We start from the raw sequence: 18342 nt of genomic DNA on the forward strand, positions 1-18342 counted from the left end.
ATCGGATCAGCGTGGTGCACCGGCCGCAGCGCGCCAGCCGCGGCGACCATTGGAGGGTGAACCAACGGCAAAGGAAGACCTTTCTCTCTGTCTCTCTCTCTCACTGTCCACTCTGCCTGTCAAAAAAAAAAAAAATAATAATTAAAAAAAAAATAAATAAAGTGGACTTTGCTACTCACTCTAAAAATGTCCAGTTGAAATATGTATTTGTGACATAAAACTTATTTTAGGAACAGAAGTTTAGCAACAGCAGTCCTTCTTTTAAGTATATCTGTGTCTTTGTCTATTTCAACTGCAAAATTGTGTTCTATGTATTCTAGATATTAAATTAGACAAGTGGTAATGCTAATAATGATGTGGTCTGTGTTACATACACATGTATACTTGAAGTCTAAGGATGAACCTAGGAGGAAAAGAGATGGAAGTAGCTGTGGTGATTCCCAGCAACCTTGTTTCCTTTCTTTCTTTTTTTTTAAGTATTTATTTATTTGTTTTTGTAAGGAATTAGCTTTGTACAGGTATCCACGTTTGTTTTAATTCGTATAATCAATGCAGTTAGGAAAGGGATGCTGCCTGAGAATTAAAAAGTGTTTCTCACAGATCATTTTTCCGTGGAGTCCCAGGAAAAGGTAGAATAATTGATTCTGAATATCAAAGACTACAATCAGTATCCATTTTATGTGTTCCTTTACAGATAATTATGGGAATTCTTTAAATTTTGTGGAAATTTTGTTATATAGACTTATAGCAGGAAAAAAAAGACATGATTCTTAAAACCTTCACTATATATGATATTTAACGTATAGAAAGATCCCAAATTAAATATGGAACTTTGGTTGTGTTTTTTGGATTTTTTTTTTAATGGGGGGGTGCATTTTACTCTTTCTCACTTTTATCCATTAAATGTTCTCAAAATAACATGAATAAAGTGTATCATCTAAAACAACCATTCAAGGGTGTCACGCACAGTTTCCTGACTTTCGTAGGCCCTATCCTGTTGATGAGGGATGTTTATTATGCTTTATGACAGGCCGTTATACAGGTCAGTTCACAAGTGTCATAAACATTTGATTCTGGGAAATCATTCAGAAATTATTCAGCTTAAGTCAATGTCCACATTGCAAACTGTGAATAAAATGAAATTGTCCTAAGAGATTTTCAGTAATCCAATTCATAGTCATGCCCGACTTGTATTTGTAATAGATTAAATGTGTGTATTCAACTTAGTTGGCTTTTTAAGAATTATTTTGAAGCTACCAAAATAAACATATTAATGTTTTACTTAATAAGGATTTTATGTACTAGCTATATTTTTAAAACTTTGTCTTTATGACCCAAGGCGGTTTCATATAAAAGACAGTAAATTACATATGCAGTACATTTAAAGACACATCAACATCTCACTTTTAATGAGCCTAGAATTAAAGACATTCACACACAGATGTATATATTTGCGTGTATATACACATGAGTAAGTAATAATAATAGTAGTAATAATAATAATAACAACAACATTTTGACAGTTCCTTTACTGAATGCCTGCTATGCCCTGAGCACTATATGCAGCCTGGTTGACTTCACTTCATCCTCATCTCAAGTTTTTAACATGTGTGCAGTGAGTCAGTGTTGCAGCGTGGATGTGGAGATTTAGAGTTTAAGTAAGTAGCCAACAGGCACAGGGCCGGGACATAGCAGTGCCGTGAAAGTTCAGAAGCTCTTTACCAGCAAGCTTTAGCAATGCTACTACAGTATATGTGTTACCTCCAGTTGTGACATCATGTATTATATGTATTAAATTAGACAAGTGGAATGCTATGTATTCTATGTATTCATGAGAAAAAGGAAGACCCCAGCCCCTGCTTTCCTGATCAAGGAACAGTCATTTAGAACACGTGCACTTATTGACAGTCTGCTGCTACATCCTTGACTGATTTCTGCCGAAGCAGCACATTTTTTAATGACCTGGGATTCAGTCGGCACCAAGGACTGACGTCGTGGACATAAAGGAAAGATCTGAGGACCCGTGGTCTCCAACATTATCATTCCATTTCTGTGGGCTTAAGAATATCCATTAGAGGCCGGCACCGTGGCTCACTAGGCTAATCCTCTGCCTTGCGGCGCCAGCACACCAGGTTCTAGTCCCACTCGGGGCGCCGGATTCTGTCCCGGTTGCCCCTCTTCCAGGCCAGCTCTCTGCTGTGGCCAGGGAGTGCAGTGGAGGATGGCCCAAGTGCTTGGGCCCTGCACCCCATGGGAGACCAGGAGAAGCACCTGGCTCCTGCCTTCAGATCAGCGTGGTGCGCCAGCCTCAGCGCGCCGGCCGCGGCGGCCATTGGAGGGTGAACCAACGGCAAAGGAAGACCTTTCTCTCTCTCTCTCTCTCTCTCACTGTCCACTCTGCTGTAAAAAAAAAAAAAAAAAAAAAAGCAGCAGCCACAATCCCACAACCATAGAGTAGGAAGAGGAACCACTCAGATGCACAAGCTAATAAGGTGTGGAGGCAGTGCCAGGAGCTGCTGGAAACCACAGCTGGGGCTGTAACCTCAGGGATTCGCAGCAAAGGAATGGAGCGACCCAGAGACAAATGACAAACTGCCAGGTCTGCAAACAGCAGTCCTGTATGGATTGTGTGTGCATGTGTGTGTGTGTGAGAGGGAGCGAGAGAATTGGTAGCACATGCTGATGCATAGCTCTCCAAATAGTTTGATCATTTAGGGAAAAGAATTGTTATAAAGTGATGTGACATTTGCACGTTAGGTACTTCACTTACTTGCATATTTTTAAAACTAAAAAGACGACCGTGAAAATCCTGCATGTCCAAGTGGATCTGGCAGGTCTTCTGCGCAGCGTCACGGTGACACTCTCCAGAAATAATGTCTGACACTGTTCCCATGGCATTCAGTTGATGGCCTCCCTCCAGTTCTGCAGAACTACAAGGCCTACCTCCTCCAGGTCCATTTATGGGATCTTTTCCCTGTAGTTACGCACACTCTCAGAAATGTCAGCTTTGGAACCTTTGGAAGTGTGGACAGGACCAAAGTCTCTGTCCCTTTGGCCATCATCCTTAGGTGTCTGGAGTTTGAGAGAAAAATGTTGGCCCTAGAAGGTTTTTACGTGCAAGAGTCAGAATCCAAAGCAAAAAGGGTTTGGTTGTGAATTCATCGATTGCCCGGTGCTTGACTCTGGGTTAACATAGTAAGAATCCGACAAGCACTGAAAACAACTGTGACAGCCTCCCTCCCGTGAGACTGCAGGCACAGCTGCCAACATGAAATTCTACCTGTTGAGCGAAAGTCTTGCTCAAGTCTGAACTGAAATAGACTTAATCCCATGTTCTGCTTGGCTCAAGGCTGAATCAGTGAAAGACAGGTTAGGTGCATTCTTGCCGCTAGAACAAAACCCCCGACACTGAGCAATTTCTAAGCAACAGAAACTGTAAGAGTTCTAGAGGTCTGGGAAGTCCAAGATCAGGATACTGGTGTTCTGTGTCTGCTGAAGGGTTTCTTGCTGGGTTCCAGTGTGGCAAAGAACTGATAGGAAGAAAGGGCTCAGTGCTGTGTACACCTCTTTTATAAGGGTCTTAATTCTCTCCATGAGAGAGAAGCCATCACCACGTTACCACCTTGTCAAACTGCCACCTCTTAATACTGTTGCATTGGACACGGAGTTTCAATTCGTGAATTGAGGGTGGTTTGCAAATGTGCTTGATTTTTATTTTAAGATTCATGTATTTAGTTATTTGAAAGGTGAAGGTGGAGATACAGAGAGAGAGAGAGGGAGAAACAGAGAGGTCTTCCATCTACTGCTGCATTCCCCGAATGGCCAGGGCTGAGCCAGGCCAAAGCCAGGAGTCTAAGATTCCATCCATGTTTCCTATGTGGGTGCAGGGGCCCAAGCACTTTGGCCATCCTCCACTGACTTCCCAGGCACATTAGCAGGGAGCTGGATGGGAAATGGAGCAGCGGGGACCCAACCTGGCACTCAGATGGGGCGCCGACATCACAGGTGGTGGCTTAACCTGCTGTGCTTGATTTCTAAGCTTAACTTGGTTTCCTGTCTGGAAATAAAACTGAAAAGATCACTCCCTCTTCAGAAAATTTCAGAAATCAGCAGGTTTGACAGGTTGCTGGCTAAGCCAGATGGACAGTTTGTAGGCAACAGAATCTTCATATTTGTGTGGCCACTGTGGTAATGATGGGAGCCCAGAACATCAGTTACTTCTAGGTTTGGAGATTCTAGGTCATGTTTTGAAAGATGAGCAAAGAGGTTTGGAATAACATATATAAAAAAGTTGATAAAAGGAAAGGGACACAAACAGGGAATAGTAGCTTAACCCAAACCATTCCTGGAAAACACAGGGAAGAGTGCTCACTGGAGCTAGTCCTCTGCCCACTGCCAACACCCAACCTTTGCCACCTTCACGTCAGAATTTTTTTTTATATTAGTTTCCAGAATGTTGGGTAATGCTGAGAGGAAGAGAGGCAAAGAGAGGGATAAGAGACTCAGAAAAAAAGAGAAGGAAAAGGAAGCCAATTGGCATGGGAGTTTTGTGCTCTCTATCCCTTTATTTAATTTTTTTAAAGATTATTTATTTATTTGAGAGGTAGAGTTACAGACAGTGAGAGGGAGAGACAGAGAGAAAGGTCTTCCTTCTGTTGGCTCACTCCCCAGATGGCTGCAATGGCTGGAGCTGCGCCAATCCAAAGCCAGGAGCAAGGTGCTTCTCTGGTCTCCCACGTGGGTACAGGGGCCCAAGAACTTGGGCCATCTTTTGCTGCTTTCCCAGGCCATAGCAGAGAGCTGGATTGGAAGAGGAGCAGCCAGGACTAGAACCGGTATCCACATGGGATGCTGGTGTCACAGGCGGAAGATTAACCTACTATGCCATAGAGCTGGCCCATGGTCTCTGTCCCTTTAAAACAGCCATGTCAAGGTCAATGCTGTGGCTCAGTGGGTTAAGCCACTGCTTGCAATACCACCCGCTGGAGTCCTGACTGTTCCACTTCTGAACCAGCTCTCTCTTAATGTGCCTGGGAAAGCGGTGGAAGATGGCCCATGTACTTGGGCCTCTGTGCCCAAGTAGGAGGCCAGGGTGGAATTCCAGACTTCTGGCTTGGGCCTGGCCCATACCTGGCTATTGTGGCCATTTGGAGAGTGAAGCAGCAGATGGAAGCTCCTTCCCTCTCAGTCTCTCCCTCTCTTTCTGTTGCTCTGCTTTTCTGACAAATACGTATTTAATAAATAAATAAAACTACCATGTCCCTGTGTGACTGTGCATACACACACTTTTCTTTCATCAGTATTACATTTTTTTTGACAGGCAGAGTTAGACAGTGAGAGAGAGAAACAGAGAGAAAGGTCCTCCTTCCATTGGTTCACCCCTCAAATGGCCACCATGGCTGGCATGCTGAGGCCGGCGCGCTGTGCCGATCTGAAGCCAGGAGCCAGGTGCTTCCTCCTGGTCTCCCATGCGGGTGCAGGGCCCAAGCACCTGGGCCATCCTCCACTGCCTTCCCAGGCCACAGCAGAGAGCTGGACTGGAAGAGGAGCAACTGGGACAGAATCCGGCGCCCCAACCGGGACTAGCACCCGGGTATTACATTTTTTTTGAAAGAGAGGGACACAGATTAAAAGAAGCAGATGATGGAAAAGGCAGATCACTGCCTCTAAGTAGCCATCTTCAAACTTCCTGCACCCCTGTCTGTTACTGTAAGATAGTGAGAGCCTCCCCCCACCACCATGTTCCCATAGCAATCTGGTGAACTCTCTTATGGTTGTCACACTGACTGTGTCTGTTGTCAGCTTATCTGGTTTTCTCCTCACCTGGCCTGTGAGCTGCTCATGGCCAGGATGTTGACCTCATTTGCTGTGAGTCCATGAGTGAGATGCACAGAATCTCCCTGTGAAGTTCAGTGTCCATAATGTGTGTAATTGATCCACCTCAAACTCACGATAAGATGACATCTGAATCATTCCGTATCATAGCTTATTTGTTTATGTCTATAATAATAAGTCTTGTTTTAATTGTTTGAGTTGTCAGTGGAGAGAAGCAAACGATAAATTATTTCCAGGAACAATGAGGTAGTTGAAATATCTTAGCCAAGGACAGGACTCTATGGAATAGGGCATTGGTCATAATGCTAGTGATCCAGCCCGAAGCCTGTGTGGCTTAGCAGGTTAAGCTGCCACCTGCAGTGCTGGCATCCCATATGGACCCTCGTTCAAGTCCCAGCTATTCCACTTCTGATGCAGCTCCCTGCTGATACGCCTGGTAAAGTAGTGGAAGATGGCCCAAGTACTTGGGCCCCTGCACCCACGTGGGAGACCTGTATGGAGCTCCTGGCTTCAGCCCAGCCCAGCCCCAGCGTTTGTGGGCATTTGGGGAGTGAACCAGCTGATGACAGATCTCTGCCCATCTCTCCTTTTCTCACTGTCTCTCTTTTTCTCTCTGTAAATCTGTATTTCAAATAAAATATTTTTTTAAAAAAGTGACCCAGCTTGAGAAATTAAATTGAGCTAACCAAAATAACTCATTCAGTTTTGCCACTTTAGTTCTAAAATACTGAATCCCACCATTCTATCTGGTTCTGATATTCTTCATGCCAAAATAATCACTGTTAACACCATCAGAATTCCCAACCTAAATACTTTGTGTGTCCACCAAGGTTATTTCTCGGGAAATTTCCTGACCATGACTCAACATGGTTTTATATATTAAGATTTACGTCTGTACATGCTAAATTTATAGGAAACCTTTACAACCCAAAAACCAACTGCTTGGTTCAGAGATTATGAAATTCAGCAAAATGTCAACACACTTAAAAATTTGGAGTCACTGCTGTTGCAGCAAAACTCAAGCCAGACCCTAAAATGTGACTAAAACCACATTTTTAAACACCTTCCTTTTCCTCAACGTTTAAATAATAACTCCCAAGATATATATTAATTGCAGTGAGCAGTTTAACTCTTCCTAGAGAAGTTACACATTTTTAAAAGATTTGTTTATTTATTTGAAAGGCAGAGAGAGAGGAGAGGAAGGGGGAGAGAAAGAGAGGAAAAAGTAATGTTCCATTCACTGGTTCATTCCCCACTGGCCATAACAACCAGCCCAGACTGGTTCAGGCTCAAGTCAGTAGCCTAAAGCTCCATCTAGGTCTCCCATATGATGGCAGGGACCCACGAAATTGGGGCATTCTCGGCTGCCTTCCCAGGCATATTAGCAGGGAGCTGTATGAGAAGCAGAGCAGCCAGGACTCAGATATGAGAAGCCAACATTGCAGACGTCAGCTTAACTCACCGTGTCACAACACCAACCCCAAGAAATGACATGTTTCTGATGGCATATATTTAAAATGAAAGGTTGCCTGATTGAAGTCTTCAAAGTCCATCTCTATGTAAAATTACAGAGCCTTCCTAAAATGAGTGTGAACCTTAACACCTTTTCTCCTCTATTACAGAAAACAGTAGATGCGCATCCTCCCATGCTGTGTCGTGTTCCGAGTGCCTTGCGCTGGGTCCAGACTGTGGATGGTGTGTTCACGAGGTGCGCCTTCTCTGTCTTTCATCTTTTCCTTTCCTCAGAGTTGATTTTTCTCACCAGATCGATTTCATCGCCCTAAGATTCAGTGCCTTGAAGGTGCATCAGGAAAAAGAAAGATACTGCTTAACATCAGGAAAGTTTTACTTGGTTTTATCTGGCTGGATATAAAATAAGTAACATTTTTATTAGGAAAATTATGGTAATTTTGAAATGAACTGCAAACCATTTTATATTTTCCATCTGTTCTATAGAGAGAATTGGCAAACACAGATAGTAACTCTTGGTAGTTCAGTAAGCTTTGGCGTGACATTCCTGCTGCAGCTTGAAGCATAAAGTTATAAATCCCACTTGGATCATTCACTTGTATTTGCTTATTAAAGCAAAGCCAGATAATTTATTGGGCTATTCCGTTTATTTTATTTAAAACACTTGAAGATAAGTGATGTACTCGATTTCATAACATCATGAATCAATTTGTCGGTTACTTATGGAAAATGTGATGTTCTGCTTTTGACATGAGACTCTGTATGTTAGATGATTTATACATTTAAATTAGTCGGATTGGAGAATAGTCCAGAAAATGTTTATTTGTTCAAAATTAGCGCTTTCCTATTCTACTGAGAGAAACAAATCTCCAGTAACAAAATGCTTAGTAAAACAGTTATTGTGCATTGTTGAGTTTTTTTCTTTTGTCAGAAATGCAAACATTGTAATGAAGAAGACATCTGCTAATTTGGGGTTTCTTAAGTCATGAGATTTCCTAAGTAATTTTACATGTTACTTATGTAGTTCCTGGGCCTTTTGCTTGACACATCTCTGGCTGGTGTTTCCTCCGGGTTAGCTCAACAGGTGTACCTACCACCATCTTTCCATCCTCTCAGGTTACTGTTTGTCTCAAAGCCTCCCCCAGGAGGCAAGGAAAACTGAAAGTAGAAAAGGATGATGGACATGCCTTTCTTCTGTGAAACAAGTCAGACAGAGGAAAGGGAAAAGTTTACAGATAGCAGTCATGCCTGAAAGTCAGCATCTCTTACTGACAGCCTCAAGTTGCCCAGAGCTCCACCAGTGAGAAAAGCAGGTACCATTCATAAATTAGGACACGTTTGAGTGGAACTCATGGAGCCAGGTAATGTCAGGGTGGACAGCTGCAGAATCCTGGGGCCAGTCCCCTCACCTCCTGTGAAGCAGATGATCTGTTTGAGTCTGTGCCTTTCTCTGAGTCTCCATTTCCTTGAATTTGGAGTTTGCCTCTAGGATTTTCTCTGTCAAGATTGCTTCCTGGCTTGATATTTCCTGACTCCCAAACCATATCCATTTTAAAGTTTAGCTGCATCCCTAAGAAAGATTCTTAGAGCCTTGAAATTTGTGCCAACCTGACATGAGCTGTGGAGTGCATCAGCGAGGGTCGTTTGGGAGAACTTTCAAAATACAGTGCAGAAGCCCAGTTGTCAGCCAAGTATAAATGCCAGCCAGAGAGGGCCGGGTTCTGGAAATATCCTTTCTCCAGCTCACACAGCACAGAAAGAGTGGAGAGTCACAGCTCTGGGAAAAGCAATCATGCCACAGAAGGGGAGGGGGGAATTCTGAGTATTCACAGGAATAGGCACTCAGATGAAAGGGAGGAAGATGAGGGGCAAATGGGCAGTAGCCAGAGGAAGGAGGCAGACCTGCAGCCATGGATGGCCCAGGCTTTTAGAGCGGATCTTAGCAAAAACGTCCAGTCATTCCCTTGAATACGTATGCCCCAAAGTATCCCGTAGTGCAGTACAATTGACTTTATGCACTGAAAGGCAGGCTCTGTAGAGACGCTGAGTTGGACTCAAACCCCAGTTGCCCAGTGTCTAACTGTACAGACCTGGGCATCTGATAGATCTACTCTGAATCTCAGTTTTCTCCACCTCTAAGATGGGAATGCCAGTTGGACCTCAGTCACAACGCTGCACCAATGAAATGAAGCAATATCCAGCATGAGGTGGACGCAGAGGCATTGCCGAAGAAATGGCACTGATGAGTAGAACAGACCTGAGTTGGGCGGGGTGGGAGGTGGGTCTGGAGCCCTCCGTGCAATTTAGGAAACCCAGGGGATTGCCTGATGGCGAGCATAGCCTCAGGGGAAGTGATTGGGTTAGGACAGCCACTGACATTTTGATGAGCACAAGGAGCTGTCCACTCCCTGCTGGCTGGCCTGACAGCATCAAGAAGAAGAATGGATTGGTGAATTTGTAGACCCAGATGCAAATGATGTCTCTGATTTCTCAAGCAGCAAGAATGGACAGAGAGGGAAGGAGGAGGCAGTTGGTTTGCTTCTGATTTGAAAGTAACTGAGAGATAGAAGGAAAGGATCTTATCAATATGACCTAATTCTACGCCTTAGGTTCCTTTTTAACAGCTATGAAAGACAAGTTCTGAAGAATCCTTTTGTTCTCTTGCCTCATGTGACTTGGCTGATAGAAAGTATCACGGCATAGGCAAAGTTGAGAGGACAGGTTTGGGGCACAGTTACACTGACATGTGATACAGAGGGCATTCACTGTCCTGAGGAAGTGATAGAAGCCTTTCTTTTCTGTGCGGGTTGCCTGTTTGGAAATCAGAAAGGTTCAGGGGCCGGCGCTGTGGTGCAACAGGTTAACGCCCTGGCCTGAAGCACCAGCATCCCATATGGGCACCGGTTCTAGTCCCGGCTGCTCCTTTTCTGATCCAGCTCTCTGTTATGGCCTAGGAAAGCAGTAGAAGATGGCCCAAGTCCTTGTGCCCTGCACCCGCATAGGAGATGCGGAAGAAGTTCCTGGCTCTTGTCTTTGAATCAGCATAGCTCCAGCCATTGCACCCATCTGGGGAGTGAACCAGCAGATGGAAGACCTCTCTCTCTCTCTCTCTCTACCTCTCCTCTCTCTCTGTGTAACTCTGCCTTTCAAATAAATAAAATAAATCTTTTTTTTAAAAGAAAGGTTAAGAAATGAGGAGGTAAAAAAAAAAAAAACTTCCCTTCTTGATACCCTCCAAATATTGTATTAAATGAATGAAAAGATCGATTGGCACAGAGCCAGCCAGAGTCATGTCCACCTGGGTTTTTTCACCCTTGAGTAGCTTTTAGGGGCAGAAGGTTGACGTGTGATTTCGCTTGTGCTGTACTAGAAGAAAAAGTAAAATATATGGATTAGAAGAAATGAAAATGACACAAAATGCCAAAAATTAAAAGGATGTGCTTTCAAATTGCTTTTCTTTTACATGAAGTGGAAAGTAGGCCACAATGGGCAGGACAGCGTTCCATTCTCCTCTTCGATGCCATGGCTTTTTTTTTTTTTTTTTTTTTTTTTTTTCCATTTCAAACCTAATTGGCAAATTGGCGATGTTTTGCTAACTTCATTTTTATAGCGGTGTAAAAACAGCCACGCTGATTGAGCATATTTTGCTGACTTCGGCAGAACTATTTGACATTTAAAGGTCAAATTTCACAGTTTGATGTATAGTTACCATGATTTACACCAATCTCTTCTCCATTCTGTATACACAATTAACAGACTACATGGCTGAAAAGAAAAACAAAAAACAAAAACCAGTTAGAGCTATTTGTTCTTCATTTCCTTTCCGTGATGTGCACTCGTGGGGGTTTTAGATGAGTAACATGCATGTGGCATTTGTCGGAGGCAGGTTTTGTGAGTCATGGAGGAGCAACTGTGTGCCAAGCTTCGTGTCCTCTCAGTAGCTCTCGTGCAGGAGTGGACTCTTGGGAGGAAAGTGATACACATGCTAGAAGCTTCCTTGCCACCTTTTTCCAAGGAACTCCCAGCTGTTTAAAAACTAAGTCTCACTGGGGCTGGCACTGTGACGCAGCGGGTTAACTCCCTAGCCTGAAGCGCCAACATCCCATATGGGCACAGGTTCAAGACCCGACTGCTCCACTTCTGATCCAGCTCTGGGAAAGCAGAGTAGATGGTCCAAGTCTTTGGACCCTTGTACCCACGTGGGAGACTCAGAAGAAGCTCCTGGCTTCGGATTGGCACAGCTCTGGCCTTTGCAGCCATCTGGAGAGTGAACCAACAGATGGAAGACCTCTCTCTCTGTCTTTACCTCTCTCTCTGCCTCTCCTCTCTCTGTGTAACTCTGACTTTGAAATAAATAAATAAATCTTTAAAAATAAAAAAAAAGTAAGTCTCATATGCAGTACCTCCAAATTTTGTCAGTAGGTAGGATAAATTAAGACAAGAAATTAAGACCGGTTGTTTCAAACTTCATTCGGAAATCTTGATGTGGGTCAACTGGTGAACAAAGTTAATCTTTCTGTTTCCATGAAGTCATTTGCCAGATAACACCTGCAAATCCTGACTGGAAGGAAGGAGCTATTCCCTCTTGGCTTTTACCTGTATTTGTGACACATTTTAACTCCGTTAAAAAGTCCCGTGATGAACATTCTGTCTTGACAGACCACACAATGTCTCCGTTGCACTCTTCATCTGTTTCATTGTTTTACAATTCTTAAAAAATGTAAAAGAGTTTTTTGGCATTCAAATGATACAGAAACAACCCATGAGCTCTGTTTGTCTCAGTGACTCTAGTTGACTCTGTTGAGAAGGGAATTAAAGTCTTTGTGTGGATGTTTTTGTGTCGCCTACCACTGTCCCATCTCAGTACTCACCAGTGCCAGGGATGTCCCTGGTTATAGCGAGTGAGTTCATAGTCAACATTTACTTCTGCTTCAACTTGATAACCCCCTTTATCTATAACCCTATGACGTTCTGTGCTTCCCCTAAGTTTAATTCCCAGGAAGGTTGCATTTACTTATTACATTCACCTGTGTTTTGTCAACTTGGCTGTTAGGGAATCTGCCTTCCTCCAACCTGTATGCTGAGAACCTAACAAATCTTTGTTTCTGAGTAAGTTATTCATTCAACATCCTGTGATGGAATAATTAATAGATTGGAAACCCAGTTCTCTGATTCATCAGAACTAAAGGAGGAAAGTTGAATATCAAATCAAAATAGCCACTTCTAGGAAGATCACTGAGCAGATATCCAGCTCACATGAAGCTAATATCCCAAGTAATTCAGGCCAACATTGTGCTATGCATATATATATATATATACACACTATATATGTGTATATATACAATATTATATATTTATGTATGTCTATATAGTATACCTATACATATAGTATACAAATCTAATGTTATATATATATATAATAAAACATACTTCTATACTGTTCAATATATTTACCACTCTTGGAAAATAAATCTGAAAGCTTATATAAAAAATAAAAATTTCAATTTTTTTTCTGAATCATGATGAAGTAAATTTTAAGTTTGTTCTATTAATTCCAAATTTATTGGATGACTTTTAAAAAATATATTTATTTATTTGAGTGTCAGAGTTATAGAGAGAGCGGGAGAGGCAGAGAGAGGGAGAGAATATTCCAACCGCTGGTTCACTCCCTGCATGGAAGCAACAGTCAGAGCTGGACCAGGGGAAAGCCAGGAGCCAGGAACTTCATCCAGGTCTCCCATGTGGGTGGCAGGAGTTCAAGCACTTGGGCCTTCATCTGCTGATTTTTCCAGGCCATTAGCGTGGAGATGGTTCAGAAGTGGAGCAGTGGGGACATGAACTGGTGACCGTATGCAATGCTGGTGTCACAGGTGGCAGCTTTACATACTATGTCACAACGCTGGCCCCTGGATGACTTTTAGATAGCTATCAAATATCTAATTCTGAACGTTAGTTAATCGTTTCAGATTCAGTTGCAAATCGTGAGACACTGAACTACAATATTTATTAACCCCATCATGAACATCTTCCTTGGATTACTGAATTATTTACAGACTGTTGCATATATAACAAGTTGCTTGATTCTTGATGCTAGTCTTTTATGAATTTTCAGTAGCTAATTAGGCATGTGATGTCTGAGCATTTGCTTTCATATTCCAAACATAACAGTATGTAATAGACATACCAGAGGCTCACATTTGGAACCACTGAATAGTCTATTTCAGTTAAATTTTCTCTTGGATCAGTCTTTCCAACATAAAATATCTACAAAGAATTAAGTTGGTATAATTTTACTGTGATCAGTTAACAATGTTTGAAGTGCCTAGTTTAAATCTCTTTTTAATAATTCATTTTCTTCTTTATAAATAAGATTCAGACATTAAAATTTTATTTCAGGCACATTTCCCAGTACTCTTACTGGAAACATGCAACTACTATGAATAGTTGCATAATTTATTCTCTATTGGAAGGTGGCTTCTTTGCAATATTTGCTATGTGGTTTTCATTGGTTATAGCTGAGATAATGTGCACCAAAAGCATCAGTGATTTTCCTTCTTTCAAACAGGATTTCATCTCAGGTGGACCAAGGAGTGAGCGCTGTGATATTGTTTCCAATTTAATAAGCAAAGGCTGCCCGGTGGATTCAATAGAATACCCATCTGTGCATGTGACAATTCCAAGTGAAAATGAAGTTAATACCCAGGTGACACCAGGAGAAGTGTCGATTCAGCTGCGACCAGGTTTGATGATTTTTCAAATAAAATTATGATGAATTTTGATTGGAAATTATAGTTCATTTGAATTTGCTGGTGTCTAATATGGGCTCACAGTCAAAAAACCAGAATTGTAGTCTCTTGTGCCTGTGGCCAGCTGCATGACCTGAGACACCCTGTGAACATGACCACACTATGTAATAACAATGTGTTTTGATCACATAATCTGCTCACACCATGACATGGTCATGTTCCTACTCACCACCAGCTCACAGACAAAGGCAACATGCTTTATTCCACTTTTCCATTTCTCCTCCAATGCCCAGCAGAGTGCTGTCAATAGTAAATACTCCATAAATATTTGCTGGATTGATTGATTAATTAGCTAGTAGGAGATGGGAATTATGCTTTGTAATGAACTTGCAGACACAAAACTGGATTCTGTGACTGTTGTATTACAGTGGACAGCTGTGTCGTGCCCCTTCCTCTTGTACTTCTGCCACACTTCCTCTTCTACCACAGTGTATTCTACAGTTTGACACAAGCCATAGGGCTATAGAAAGCACTTTTTCTTCAGTGCTAGAGAATCCCAGTGTATGATTACATAGAGAAAGGTAAGTCAGGATACACAGGCACTCAATTAGGTGGATTTGGTTTAGAGCGGTATGCAATTGCCTTCAAGTCTTCATAATTTCATTCTGGGTGGTCCTACCCTGTCATTTATTTTTAACAACCACTCTTGACACAACCCCCTCCCCACTCCATAGTTGAGCTAGTTCTTCCAGACTATTTGATCACCAGAAAAACAAAATCTACTTCTTTCTTGGCCATTGATGTATTTCCAGCTGCCAATTAAAACTGTGTTCTTCACCATATAAAATAATACTGCTGCCCAGTATGTACATACATGAGTAACAGCAAGAAAATGAGATAGAAAATGAAAGTGCTTAGGTTGGCAAGATTATGGATCTCGTCACCTTTTATTGCAAAAAACAATTTACAATGGCTAATGAGTTCCTTTTTAGAAAAACAGAGGAAAGCAAATATTTTATGTTTTTGTTCACCTAATTCTAATTCAGTATGCTCCCTAGACTCTGCCCTTAAATATGGCTATAATTGCACATGCATCTCTCTTGCACATACACACTGTGTTATCGTTGCCCAAACCCTTTACTGATTTCGTTCTCTCTTCCTGTTACTCTAATAAATTCATTACTCTAGATTTTCTGATCAGTGTGAGCTTTCTTGGAGCTTCTCCTGAGGCTATCTGTAATATCCCCAGTTTCTGAAGTGAGCATTTAGCAAAGCAGTTAAGTTGCTCCTTGGGACCCCTTGCCTCCCATCTCCCAGTTCCTGGGTTTCAGTCCCAGCCTCCACTTTCCATTCCAGCCACCTTATCACCCCTGAGGAGGCAACCATGATGCACAGGTACTTGAGTCCTTCGCACTCATGTGGGAAACCTAGATTGAGTTCCTGACTCCCAGCTTCAGCGTGATCTGACACTTTCTGTTATGGGAATTTGAAGAGTGAACCAGTAGATCGTAGATCTCTGTCTTGCTTTTACAGTCCCTCTGTTTTTCTTTTTTTTTTATATAGAAAACTATTATTTTATAAATTTCAAAAGTACAACTTTTGGATTACAGTGGTTCTTCCCCCCATGACCATGCTCCCACTCGTAAACCATCCCATATCCTACTCCCTCTCCCATCCCACTCTCCAATAAGATTCATTTTAATTATTTTTCTATACAGTAGATCAACTCTATACGAAGTGAAGATTTCAACAGTTTGCACCCACACAGACACACAAAGCATAAAGTACAATTTGAAGACTAGTTTTACTGTTAATTTTCATAGTACAACACATTAAGGACAGAGGTCCTACATGGGGACCAAGTGCACAGTGACTCCTGTTGTTGGTTTAACAATTGACACTCTTATTTATGATGGCTGTAATCACCCGAGGCTCTTGTCATGAGCTGCCAAGGCTATGGAAGCCTCTTGAGTTCAAAAACTCTGACCTAATTTAGACAAGGCCATAGTCAAAGTGGAAGTTCTCCCTCCCTTCAGAGAAAGGTACCTCCTCCTATGATGGCCACTTCTTTCCACTGGGATCTCAGAGAGATTTTTCATTTAGGTCATTTTTTGCCACAGTGTCTTGGCTTTCCATGCCTGAAATACTCTCATGAATCTCTCTTTCAGATAAGTAATGATAAAAATAAATAATGCATAGAACCCAAGTTTCTTACACATTTCCATATCCCCAGCAATGCTGTCATCTGGTGCCTTCCCATTGTTCATCACAAGACTCTTTAGGGTCTTAGTTTAGCAAGTCGCCCCTTTGAGGCTGATTAACACTGAACTGTAGCTAATATACCACTCAGTTACATTTCAGTTTCCTGACTCTGATGGGTCTGTAGATATTCCTCAGTTCACACTTAAAATGTGAGAGCAAGATACTACTAATACATCTTTTACAAATTGTTGTTCAATATTCTGGAATCCTGTCTATTCATTCTCCACTCACTCTTCATTTTCCTTTAGTGGGTTTTTTAAAAAGGAGAATTTGAAAACACTCTCCTTACTATGTGTAGACAAAGTACAATACAGTGATCATAAACTTGCCACCTTAGTCTGTTTGGCTGCCACAAGAAAATGCCATCGATGGGATGGCATAAACCACAGAAAAGATCTGTTTTCACAGTTCTAGAAGGGCTAGAAGTCCAAGAGACTGGGATGGCCAAGATCAAGGTGCTGGGAGATTCAGGTCCTGTGAGGACTCTTTCTGTAGCCTCACATGGCAGAGGAAAGTGGAGGGAGGGAGGGAGAGAGAGAGAGAGAGAGAAGGAGAGAAACACTTGCACAAATGCTTCAGTATCTGCTTTGAGAGCACTAAGCCCATCGTGGAGGCTGACCCTCATGAGACTCAAGTAAACTAATTATCCCTTAAAGGCCCCATCTCCAAATACAGTCACACTGGGGCTTAGGGCGTCAACTTAGGAATCCTGGGGAGCAGCTTCATGCCAGGTAATTCAGTCCATAGAGTCTGATATATAAAACAACATTTTTAAAATTCACGGAATATTTTTTTTTTTGACAGGCAGAGTGGACAGTGAGAGAGAGAGACAGAGAGAAAGGTCTTCCTTTGCCGTTGGTTCACCCTCCAATGGCCGCCTTGGCCGGCGCGCTGCGGCCGGTGCAGCGCGCTGATCTGATGGCAGGAGCCAGGAGCCAGGTGCTTTTCCTGGTCTCCCATGGGGTGCAGGGCCCAAGCACCTGGGCCATCCTCCACTGCACTCCCTGGCCACAGCAGAGAGCTGGCCTGAAAGAGGGGCAACCGGGACAGAATCCGGCGCCCCAACCGGGACTAGAACCTGGTGTGCTGGCGCCGCTAGGCGGAATATTTTTAACAATCATATTTTAGACAAACAAGAAACCTCAATTCTAAAGTGAAAAAGTTTTCATAAGCCAACATCTCTGAACATAATGCAATAAAATTTGAAAACAATCCAGAAAGATAAAGATCAAATAACAGTAAAATTAAGGAAAGCCTAAATAATTCTATCTCCAAAAATAAAGCAAAACTATAATCACAGACTAATAAGAAGAAGAACACACATCAAACTATATGGGATGTGACCAAAATTGTTCTCTCTCAGAAAAATTCAAGACACTAAATGCTTTTATTATTAAGAAAGAATGAGTAATAATGAATTAAGCATCCAAAGAAAGCTATGAGAACAGCAAAAAGAAAATAGCCATATGAAAACCAAGAGAAGGGAGTTCAAACACATAAACAAAAACAAGATTGAGGAAATGCAAAGTAGAAATAAAAACAAAATAGACATATAAGTCTAGGAGTTGGTTCTCTGTAGAGTCCAATAAAATAAGTTACTGGCAAATCAAATTAAGGAGAACAAAAAACAACCTAATTGTATAACTAATCACAGAAACAAATACTGAAAAAGGAGACTTCAAGAGAATATTAACCAAAAACCTATGGTAAAATGTTTAAAACTTGGTAATACTGATAATTTTGTAGGGAAAATGCAAGTCTAAAATTGACTCTTGAAAGGGGAGAACCTGAAGAAACCCAAGAATATACAAGAAGTTTTAAAACCTATAAATGTTTATAATTATAAAAATTACAATCATTCTTTTATTAAAATAAAGAGAACTCTCTAAAGACATCAAACCTAAGCGTTTTCAAGGGAAGGAACGTTTCATTTTCACTCAAACATTCCAGGAATACGTTATAGGGTACTTCAGAAATTCAGGCAGTTACGATATCTACATCCCAAATCAGAGTGCTTGGGCTTGACACC

The 18342-nt window shown here is 41.9% G+C and overlaps 1 protein-coding gene across 5 annotated transcripts in view; it reads left to right on the top strand.

Annotated features, from left to right (window-relative positions):
• The window catches only part of ITGB8 (integrin subunit beta 8), a 91360-nt gene that overhangs the window by 31454 nt on the left and 41564 nt on the right, over window positions 1–18342 (top strand). For 4 of the 5 annotated variants that reach the window (XM_008261486.4, NM_001082304.1, XM_008261487.3 and 1 more), the window contains 2 exon segments: window positions 7458–7543; window positions 13871–14045. In XM_008261486.4, the coding sequence (XP_008259708.3) occupies window positions 7458–7543; window positions 13871–14045 (261 nt within the window). 5 annotated transcript variants of the gene reach the window in all.

The sequence above is a fragment of the Oryctolagus cuniculus genome, chromosome 16, assembly GCF_964237555.1.
Source record: "Oryctolagus cuniculus chromosome 16, mOryCun1.1, whole genome shotgun sequence".
NCBI lineage: Eukaryota > Metazoa > Chordata > Mammalia > Lagomorpha > Leporidae > Oryctolagus > Oryctolagus cuniculus.